At 39.6% G+C, this 10,867-nt stretch overlaps 1 protein-coding gene across 1 annotated transcript; it reads left to right on the top strand.

The window, feature by feature from the left end:
* Positions 1 to 170: 170 nt before the first annotated feature.
* On the top strand, positions 171 to 10,596 carry LOC116704577 (TNF receptor-associated factor 2). Its single transcript, XM_032540156.1, has 11 exons — positions 171 to 421; positions 817 to 1,026; positions 2,162 to 2,240; positions 2,829 to 2,927; positions 3,939 to 4,100; positions 4,222 to 4,296; positions 4,790 to 4,864; positions 5,530 to 6,093; positions 6,647 to 6,824; positions 7,266 to 7,414; positions 7,610 to 10,596. Exons 2-11 carry the CDS (start codon positions 839 to 841, stop codon positions 7,826 to 7,828), a joined length of 1,788 nt encoding a protein of 595 aa, XP_032396047.1. The 5' UTR covers positions 171 to 421; positions 817 to 838; the 3' UTR covers positions 7,829 to 10,596.
* The last annotated feature ends 271 nt before the right edge of the window (positions 10,597 to 10,867 follow it).

The following is a 10,867-nucleotide window of genomic DNA, read 5'->3' on the forward strand; positions in this document are numbered from 1 at the left end:
ATATATATATATAACGCAGATGCATAAAGCAGGAACATTAAAAACAAACGCATGTAATGTGCATTTATAAAATCTGTTATCTTCTGGCTGTTTATTTCACACCAGAGCAAACCCGCCCACTCGTGAGTTTTTCAACCAATGACACGCGCGCCTCCACAGCTCGTCTGCCTATCAACCCGCGTGCAGCCCACTGCATGACGTAACACCCAGTCTGAAAGTGCAATGGCGATATTGGACAATAACAGCCGTCGCTTTTGGGGGACCACATCTATATTATGTGGCTAACGTTAAAGAAAACTCCTCCTGTCGGCTGCGAAACCACAAATAATATCGGCACACTGCGCGAGCGACTACCTGCGACCAGGAAGGGGGATTTCACAGCCTCTACACGCGATGACAGTTTAGACTAAAAAAGCCGCTGGTAAGTACAAACTCTAGTGATTGCAACAGCATTGAAAAAAAGCTTTTTTTCCAGTTGCGAATGGTCTTTTTCGGGCTGCTAGCTTCAGCTATCAAAGGGGCGTGGCGGCGTGCTGGGTACCACTCCTGACTAACGGGATGCTGATAGCTTAGCAACAGCGACAAGGAAGGGAAAAGGAAGCAGAGGAGAGACAATGGATGCGATTTGCCAGCGTCGTTACTGGGTAGGACGAGCTGAGCGTGCATTGTTTGAGTAGAAAGAGAGGCAGCAGCATCATTTTGTGCCAAGTGAACCACAAGAAGGAGCCCTGAATCCAGACTCGAAATGTAAACAAAGGGTGTGGGCCTTTCAGCTGGCCTTCTCAACATCTTCTCCCCCCCTCTCTCTCTCTCTAGGTGTGACGTGTGAACAGACACCATGGCCACACAGGAGCCGTCCCCTCCCTCGTCCATGGAGAGCAATAAACCCGGCTTCCCCAAGAAGATCCTGGGCAACAAGCTGGAGGACAAGCACCTGTGCAACTGCTGCCACAACATCCTCAGACGACCGTTTCAAGCCCAGTGTGGACATCGCTTCTGTTCCTACTGCTTCAACAGGGCCGTGAGGTGAGGGAGGCCATCACCCACAGTGTGTGCACGGTGTATTTTAGAAAGAACATTCAAAGTTTTATTTTATTTAGAGTGTCAAATCATAACAAAAGTTATCCCGGGACACTTTACACATAGAGTAGGTCTCTATACACTCTATAATTTACAGAAACTCCCCCAATAGCAAGCATTTGGTGCCACAGCGGCGAGGAAAAACTTCCTTTTAACAGAAAGAAACCTCGGCCAGACCCTGGTTCTTGGTGGCCGGCCATCTGCCTCGACCGGAAATGTTAACTTCAAAATTCACTGAAAGTAACAAGTGTAAGTACTCATGATGCAGACTGACCCATTTCAGATTGACATATATTTTGTTACTGTAGTTTTGGGGGTGTCTGCGTTGGTGGAAAAGTACTCAGATATTTGACTTAAGAAAAGTAGCAACACCACATTGTAGAAATACAAAATCAAAACAAACCAAAAGTAAAAGTACTCATTATGCAGAATGGCCCATTTCAGAATAATACAGTATGTATTATATTGCTGGATTATAATTATTAGGGCTGGGTATTGCCAAGTATTCCCCGAATCTCAATTCACAAGGTTTGATTTGAATACATTTTTAATTCGATATCAGTTTTGGTTTTGGAAATATCAGTTAAAAAAACAATGTTGCTTGGATATAAAAGATACAAAAGACATAAAAGATAGAACTTTATTTATTTTCCATTAAGAATTCCCCTCAAAAAAGTTTGAGAAAGCGTATATTAAAAGATTGAATTCAGGATTTTATTATTTGAAATCGGATCACTCGAACAAAGATAGATTTTAAATGGAAAATCGATTATTTTATCCAGGCCTAATAATTATTAATGCATTCATGTATAAGAATCACTGTTGCAGCTGATACATATTTATCTGTTTAATTAATCGATGGGTATCTCAGTCTATAATAATATATGATCATTTATTTGTTATTAATAATCTGAATCTAAGAGGTAACTAAAGTTGTCAAATAATTGTAGTGCAGGAAAATGTACAATATTTGCTTCTGAATTGTAGTGAAGTAGATGTTTAAAGTAGCATAAAATGGAATTACTAAAGTATGAAATTGGATTTACTGTAAATCAGAGTATAAATGTTGTTTTTTTTGCAGTAATGGACCCCAGAAATGCAGCGCCTGCATTAAAGAGGAGATTTTTGAGGATCCTACGTCGATTTTGAAACAAGGATGTGTGAGTATTAATAAAATTAAGTAAATTTTACCCAGTTTCAGTTTCATTTTGATGTCGCTACCCAGTATAAAAGATGAGCTATTTCTTTTGGTCAAGCATAGTCCCAGAGAAAGTAAAAGTACCAATGCACAATGTGAAAAAATACTCCACTACAAGACAGGTCCTGCAGTCAAAATCCTACATGTTACCATGAAATGCATTTTTTTTCTTTGGTCTCCCTATGTCTATTTCCCTTTTCATTTTTTCTCTATATTCATGTGCAAACTGGACAAGAATTGTCTTCCACTGCTTGTCATAGTGGATGAGAATGAACTCGCTCCCTGTCCCGCTCCAAACCGACATTTACTCTGATCTGTTGCCATAGTTTTGTACAAAGAAGGTGCCTTGTGCTTTACTTGTGTGCAGACATGCAGGAAAAACGCTCTTCCAAGTTCACTCCTAAAAACATGCGTCAGCTTACAGTTGGTGGCGCTGAAGGAAGTTTTGAATATTCATCCTGAACAGCTATCCTGCTTGTAAATAATCTATAAAATGGAACAGATGCAGACAGTTTGCAGTGTGACAGCAAATCCTTTTGGGTTTTTTCAGGCTTTTCCTGACAATGCAGTTCGAAGGGAAGTGGAAAACCTTTCAGCTATTTGTATCAATGAAAATTGCACTTGGAAAGGAAGTATTAAAGAGTATGAGGTCAGTACTTTCAGGATTTCTTTTTTGCTTTACATTTGTGTTTGGTGGTTTGTTTTTGTTTTTCGGTGGACCAAAATGTGTTTTTCCTGATGTTTATGAACTGATGTTTCACATGTTGCTAGCTTTATCTGCCTTGATATGTATATGAACAGACAGTGAAGGCCCTACAGAGGTTGCAGTACTGTTAACAACCTAACCCTCCTGTTGTCTTCGGGTCTAATTTGACCCCTTTCAAAAAAAGTTTCTATATCAGAAATTTGGGTTTCTTTAAAACAAATGTGGATGGTTCCCAACAAAGCTCCTCACAAGTAAAATAAATAATCACTACTTTCATTGAATTTGTGTGTTATTGTAAATTGTATAGCATGTGGAGAAAAAACAATTGGTAAAAGAACTTTTTTAAAAAGTGTAAAGAAAGAAAATGTCAATAAAAGTGACAAAAATTTAAACAAATGTCATATAAAGTGACAAAAATGTGAAAGGATGTCGAGTTACAAATGTATAAAAAAAAAAGCTTTAAAAATTAGGGAAAAACCATAGACTGTATAGCTATTTATTAATATTAACAGTCTATGGGAAAACACACAAAAATTTCAAAAGGCTCAGAAAAAGTCGACAAATGTTGAAAAAGTTAAAAAAATCATTGGAGGAAAGACACAAAAGGGTCGAAAAAGACAACCATAACCTTGATAAAAGGTTTTTCATTTAAAATTTTGACTCAGAAAAACAAAAATTTCCTGCTCGGAGGGAAGACAACACCAGGGTTAAAGCTCTACCTTTTTATTTTTTATTTTTTATTTAAATAATTACTAATTATTAGTTTATATATATAGATTTTGTGTGTGTGTGTGTTGTGTATATGTATGTGTATATCTTTGAACCTTACTTTTGTCCTATACACAGATCACTATTGCACTAAAAATTGTTGTTTAATGAAAAAATGCCAATGAAAAGATTTTTGAAAAAAAAAAAGCTCTACCTTTTTTGTTTTTTTTTTTTTTTTTTTGACAGCTAAACCACGAAGGGAAGTGTGAGTTCATGATCATCCCCTGCCCCTCCTGTAAAGAACGAATCCGCTTCAATGAACAGGAGCGCCATAATGAGCGCGAGTGCCCGGAGAGAACACTCAACTGCAAGTACTGCAAGGAGCCATTTCACTTCAAAAACATCAAGGTTAGAAATCATTTATTTAAACTTAGTTGAGCGGCTCGGCTTGCCTGAGCTGGTGCAGCACATCACAACACAGCAGCTCTTTGTGTGGCTCTAAAAGAAACACGGTTGTTGTTTTTTTTAGGCACATGATGAGATCTGTCCCAAGTACCCGATGATCTGTGAAGGCTGTGCCAAGAAGAAAATACCCAGAGAAAAGGTGACTCTGGAAACAACATGCAGACAAGATGAAAAAATGTTGTGCCTCTCGTGTATTAGGATTACTTTAAAGTCAAAAACATGTACTTTGAAGGTATTTTCAGACTCCTCAAAGACTTTCCTAACCATTTGAGTGAAAACATATCCTGTCAAGATAGAAAGATGTGATTCTGTTTTCTATTTATGTTGCTGAAAACAACATATTTACTTGCTATAAAGATGGTATTTTTGTATAAAAATTTACAAGTGACCCAAGTATCACTTCACTTTAGGCTACCATCTTTGTTTGGATTAGAAAAAAAATTGAAAAACAGGGTTGAAAATCCTTTTTATTAAATATTTCTGGAATATTTTTTCATCCAGATTGTTAGAAGAGTCTTTTAGGAATCTTTAAATATCTTCTAAACAGCTAAACATGTTGTTAATCAGCCATCTGCGCTCCTATGCTAAGTTGCTAACAATACTTATTGGCTTTTAATTGTTTTTATTTTCAGTATGTGGACCACATTAAGTTCTGCAGCAAATTCAGAACCCCGTGTCGATTTCATGTCGTGGGATGTGATATGTCTGTAAGTAGCCTGATTGTCTTTTTGATAATAACTTTTATATATCCACACATTCAAATTAGGGACTGTAGGAACATTATTAGAGTGGTAGGAGAGGAGGTCAGAGAAGAGGAGGGTTGTCTGAATTGTTGTTTGGAAGAGCAGGCGAGGGTCTTTTACTTTTTTTTCTCACCCCAGATTAATTTTTCCCTCAGATTGATTGTCAAAAATCAAATATATATATCACAAAGATGGCTTTCATGTTGATGTTTGGAAGAAACATCTCTAACTCACTCACCCATCTGGTCCCAGGTTTCATGTAATTGATTTGACGGACAGTTAGGTGTCTGATCTCACATCGCAGGCTATGGCGTCACCTGATCTAATTCAAATAATTATTTGGGGGGGGGTACTGGGGGGCTCCAATCCATTGAAGCCACAGAGCTGCTCCATGCGTTTGTTTCACTCATTCTGTGTCTGTTATAATCGTCTACTTAGCAGCTCTTTATTAAAAAATAAAGTGTAATGCATTTTAGTCAAGAGTAGGCTCCAAGAACCTTATAAAGTCAAGCTTTTTTGACCCCCCTCTTTACCCTAATAACTTTCATACACAGCATACGTACTCATTGCAGCATACAGCTGATGTATTTATTGTTTCTATTTCATTTCCCTCCTGTCCCTTTTTGTAGGTAGAAAAGGAAAAGATTCATGACCATGAGCGTGCCTATGCCTACGAGCACCTCAATCTGTTGCTGCACTACATTATGGGCATGAAAGTGAGCATGGAGGGCCTGCAGCCCCAGGGCCTGGAAATAGCCGGACACAAGCTGTTGGAACTCCAACAGTCTCTCAGGGAGCTCGAGGCCAGAGTCTCCCAGCTCAGTACCATCTCCTCTGGGCCTCCCGTGCAGGGAGCCGCCTCCTCCTCATCCTCCAGCTCCGGTCCCCTTGGTCCACCGGCTTCAGCTCCTCTCCCTCCACCACCCACTCTGGCTCCCACTCTGTCTGTGTCTACCTCCTTCACGCCTCTGCCCAGCTCGGTAGGTGCAGCGCTCGAGCTCCAGCTCCACAGCGAGAAGACCAAGGTGGTGGAGCTGGGTCGCAGGTGTACGGAGCTCGAAGTTAAATCCGGCACGTTTGAAAATGTGGTGTGTGTCCTGAACAGAGAGGTGGAGAGGTTTGCCACCACCATGGAGGCCAGCAACCGTCAGCACAAGCTGGACCAGGACAAAATCGAGGCTCTGAGTAACAAGGTAGGACTGGAACTGCGCCCATTTTCCGCAGTTTGAGTCACACTCCAACTTCTTGGAGTCATAACTCAGTTAAATCTAAACACACAGACATGATTTACAGAAACTTACATATATTTATAAAAAGTGTGACATACACTTTTTGGGGACATCATCTCTGATGTCCGTTGCGAATAAATCAGCTTTTCATAGGAAAAAGATGGTCTTTGAAACTTCCGAACTTGGCTTAGAATCAACACTTTTTAAGTTTTCTTCAGTGTCAAAGTAATCCAGTGATAGTTGTCTGTACATCCATGGGTACACTGCAAACAGGAACTGCTTAAAACTAATTCTGCATACTTTTAATGGTGCCAATTTGCTAAATTGTTTTTAAAAAATGGGCTAGAAAAACATGGGGCTCAAGTTTATACTTCCTGTTTACATCCACATCTACCAAAGCATTATGGGAACTGGAGTTTCAAAACTTAGAGCATGATTGTCCCCCAAATAGAAGTAACTGGATTTAATGAAGAATTTGTGATCTCAGATTAAAGCACAGCATGTGTTTGTTCTCCAGGTGCGACAGCTGGAGAGGACGGTGGGGCTGAAGGACCTAACAGTCGCTGAGATGGAGGGCCGGCTGAGGGAAATGTCGGCCACAACCTTTGATGGCGTCTTTGTCTGGAGGATCTCCGATTTTGCCAAAAAGAGACAGGATGCCATCGCAGGTCGAGCCCCTGCCATGTTTTCACCAGGTAACATTGCCCATTACTACAGATTAGAGGTCGTCATAGGTCCAAAATTATGGGCACAATCCAAAACAGAACAGTAGAAATCTTACTTATTTAAAAAAAAAAAAAGATATCTGTTCCGAAAGGGACCCAAGGACAAACAGACCTGGTCAACCTGAACAGCAACATGATAATCCATCTGAGTAGTCGAGTTAAAAAATGTCATTTTACAAAATAAATATTTTTCTCTTACAATGATTATGACGCATCAGCTAATAGCAAGTACGTACAGATCCACTCAGGTATTATAAACTTGAGGCCATATAACGAGACCTGCCCTACTTTATTTTATGGGTCAAGTCCTGGTTACTAAAAACCAGTTAATCCGTTAGACCTCTATTTTACTGAAGCGTCATTATCTGCAGATGACTAAAGCTAACTTCCCCCTCACTTTCTTCCGTTCAGCCTTCTATACCAGTAAGTATGGCTATAAGATGTGTCTGCGGATCTATCTGAATGGAGATGGGACAGGGCGCGGCAGCCACTTGTCCTTGTTCTTTGTGGTGATGAGGGGACTGAGTGACGCTCTGCTCAAATGGCCTTTCAACCAGAAGGTAAAAAAACTAGAGACAAAGCAGAATAATGAGATTTTGCTTAACAGCTAAATTGTGTGTAAATCATAGAAACAACTTATAAAGTTATCTACTAGAAATATTTGCTTGCGTGTATTTGATTGGCCAACGCAGCGCCATGCGTTTGGTTGCAGCAAAGTTGAACGAGTTCTTTTGTGTCGTTTGACTTATTTCCAGGTGACTCTGATGCTGCTGGACCAGAGCAACAGGGAGCACATCATTGACGCCTTTCGACCTGATGTCACATCCTCTTCCTTCCAGCGACCGGTGAGCGAGATGAACATCGCCAGCGGCTGCCCGCTCTTCTGCCCGCTCTCCAAGCTCGATGCCAAGAACTCGTACATCCGCGACGACACAATCTTCATCAAGGCGATCGTGGACCTCACCGGCCTCTAGACGGCCCCACAGGGTGGTACGGTTTGGCAAACCACGCGGCTCTTTGACCATTAAGGCGTCATTTTGGCTCAGTCATGGTCCCTTTAGGGCTCTGTTCGGGTATCGTCCTGTCCCCTGCAGCTTTAGGGAGACAAACATGCTTGCAACTGTATGCTGCATGTGGCTGCAGTTTGTTCCGTCCAGACGGCGTTCGCATTGTCATATCCTGGTGATCTCTATGCGAGAAACCACTGTCATTGCTTTACACTTCGGGTGCAAAACCTTTTTTCCTTTAGATGCCACAACACCGCTCCCATGGTGGATCAATTGTCACTTGAGTTGTGCACATAAGTTTTCAGTTAAAGGACACAGAGGCGAGCGCTAGTGCAGTGTGGTCAGTGCAGTGCTGAGTAGGAGCAGAGCTGTCAATGTCAACAGTTATGATGGAGTGAAAAAGAGTGAATTGCATCTTTTTTTTCATCTCCTACGTTTGAAGGGATGTTACAGAACATGCAAACTGTGTTACAGAACGGGGTTGTAGATTATAGATAGGTGATGTGATCATTCTGATGACTTATAATAGAGTTAGAGCATGGCTTGATGCAGTTTTTGCTTTTTTCTTGCAGATTGTGGATATTGTGAGCTTCTCAATTCCAGTGTCGAGTGAATTTGCATAGACAAACGTGGAGTTATGTTATGAATAAGATTATAGGCATTTCTTTGCCTTTTTTTGCGCAAAGTGCATGCCGCTGGCCTTTTAAGTACAAAATGGCTCCTTATTTCGACTGAGCTTTATGAAAGGTTCCTCGTTTGTTGTTAAACTTGTTAGTGAATTAGCCATCCGTGATGGTGGACATTGCCTGCATGTCTTTGGAACCAGGCTATTTACATGTAAAGTTAGTGTTGCGTATTTGTTCCTGTTAGGGGTTGGTGGTTCTGATTGGTGGTTTGGTACATCTGTGGAAGATACAGTGGAGTTACCAAGGAGTCAGGGCAGCTTGCCAGTCAAGCCTGAGGCATAAAACTCTGACAAACATACATAGCGGGAGTTTTCCCCAGGGATATGTTCACTAGCTCACATCTCAACACATAGTACTGTGCCCCCACCACAGACTGAGGTCAACACAGATTCCACGAAATGAAGGAATTGTTTGTTCCTTGTTTTCTGTCCATACAAGTATACAGTGCGTATGTGTTTCTGCTGCTCTTAAGATAGAATACTGATGTGAATCTAATATATATGTCGGTGCAAATATACATGAGGTAAATGTGTATGCAGGCTGAAATAAGAAATGAAAGCAGAGGTTGTAATACTCTGTTGTAGGTCACCGGGCCCTTACTGACACGTTCAGTGCAGCCCCAGATAACTCTTCAGTGTTTTAAATGTGCTCTCACTGGTTTCCAATAAGGCACAACAAAAATCTACATATCTGTTTAAACATGTAACTTTTCTTTGTGTCCACCAGAGATTGCTGTTCTACTTACTTAGCATGCATGCTGAGGTTTTTAAGGTTCACGCTGGCCTGTTTGAAAACCAGTCTCGACCTGTATTGAAACCTCTCTGTGCATGGGAGGCTTCAATTCATTATTCACTATGGAGTTTCACACTGATTTACTCTGTGAGCCAGGTGTGAACGCATTTGTTTGTATTTGTTTGGATCAAAATAATCATAGAATAATTATTATGTTATATCTGGCGCTGCGTCTGTTCAACAGAAGCAGCTGCCTATATTAATAGCAATTTATAAATATGTATCTTTCATATCCTAATGTTGAGATAATCTATATATCAATGTTAATATACACAAGATGTTATAATAAACATAGTATTACTGAATACCTTATTAATTCTATATCTATATACCAACTTTTCCTTTGTCAAGATGGTTTGAACAGGCCAGGACAACCCCCTTTGTGCAGTTAGGACTAATGGTTCCTTATAGAGTGCAATATATGATGATGTCTGTGAGATTTGGAGGACACCTTGGCTTTAAAGGTTTACAGAGGTCATACTCTACTTATTTGTTTACATCATAATGGCGCTGAAGAATCGCATCCAATTTTTAACTTTTCAAGGGGAAAAAATTGTGCATTCCTTTGTCATTAAGCATAGTTGATATCACTAGGAATTTGTAGTCAGGAGCTAATCAGGAAGCTGAAAGACAATTTTAATGGTGAGGGATTCATGCTAGTAGTGGGTTTCTATTCTTAACTTTAAAAAAAGACTGAGCATGTATTAAGTAGGATGGACATGAACTTTTTTAAGTGTTCTTGTAATGTGCCAAATTCAAATATTACCTCCGTATACTAACAATGTTGTATTTGCAAGTTATATTTTATGTTCTATGCTAAAATATGGTGCCAAATATGTTTAGAATTCAGTTTGTGCTACGTGTGTGTGTGTGTGTCATTTTATAATATATGATGCATGGGTCACTACTTCTGTAAGCACCAGGAGGTAATTAATAGTATCCCATGAATATAAACCCTCCCAAGGTTTTTCGAATATAAGCTTTAATACTTTTTTTTCAAAAAGAAAACAGCAGTTCTGTAAATGTGATGTAGTTGACTTGAACCAACTTTATTTGTGCACTTTGTATCGGTTGTTTGTCCAAACAGGGTATTTCATTGAGTGATGTATGTACCTTTTAAAGTACCTTTTTAAATCAAAGCCATATATACACATATATATATATATATAAAAAGATATTCTGATGTTGTTGATAATATTGATGTATTATGCTAAAAGGGACATGCAGTATGTAGTACAGGTTTGCTGGTTTCAGCTTGTTAATTACTTCACACTCTTTTTTTGTTAAGTGGAAAGCTTTAATTAAAAGTACCAGTACAATAATCTAAAAATAAAAGTCCTGCATTGAAAATTATTTCACCTAAGTGAAAAAACAAAAGTATTCTTAGCTAAATATACTTAAAATATCAACAGGAAAAGTACTCATCGTGCACAAAAATGGCCCCTGTGACAGATTATTATTATTATTATTACTACATGTGACATTATCACATTATTAATACTGATGTATCAGTGTGTAAGCAGTACTT

The sequence above is a fragment of the Etheostoma spectabile genome, chromosome 16, assembly GCF_008692095.1.
Source record: "Etheostoma spectabile isolate EspeVRDwgs_2016 chromosome 16, UIUC_Espe_1.0, whole genome shotgun sequence".
NCBI lineage: Eukaryota > Metazoa > Chordata > Actinopteri > Perciformes > Percidae > Etheostoma > Etheostoma spectabile.

Coding starts and splice junctions, on each gene's coding strand:
- LOC116704577 (XM_032540156.1), top strand. CDS start 839: ATGGCCACACAGGAGCCGTCCCCTCCCTCGTCCATGGAGAGCAATAAA. Junction 2,241..2,828: donor CGATTTTGAAACAAGGATGT/GTGAGTATTAAT, acceptor GGGTTTTTTCAG/GCTTTTCCTGACAATGCAGT. Junction 6,094..6,646: donor TCGAGGCTCTGAGTAACAAG/GTAGGACTGGAA, acceptor TTTGTTCTCCAG/GTGCGACAGCTGGAGAGGAC.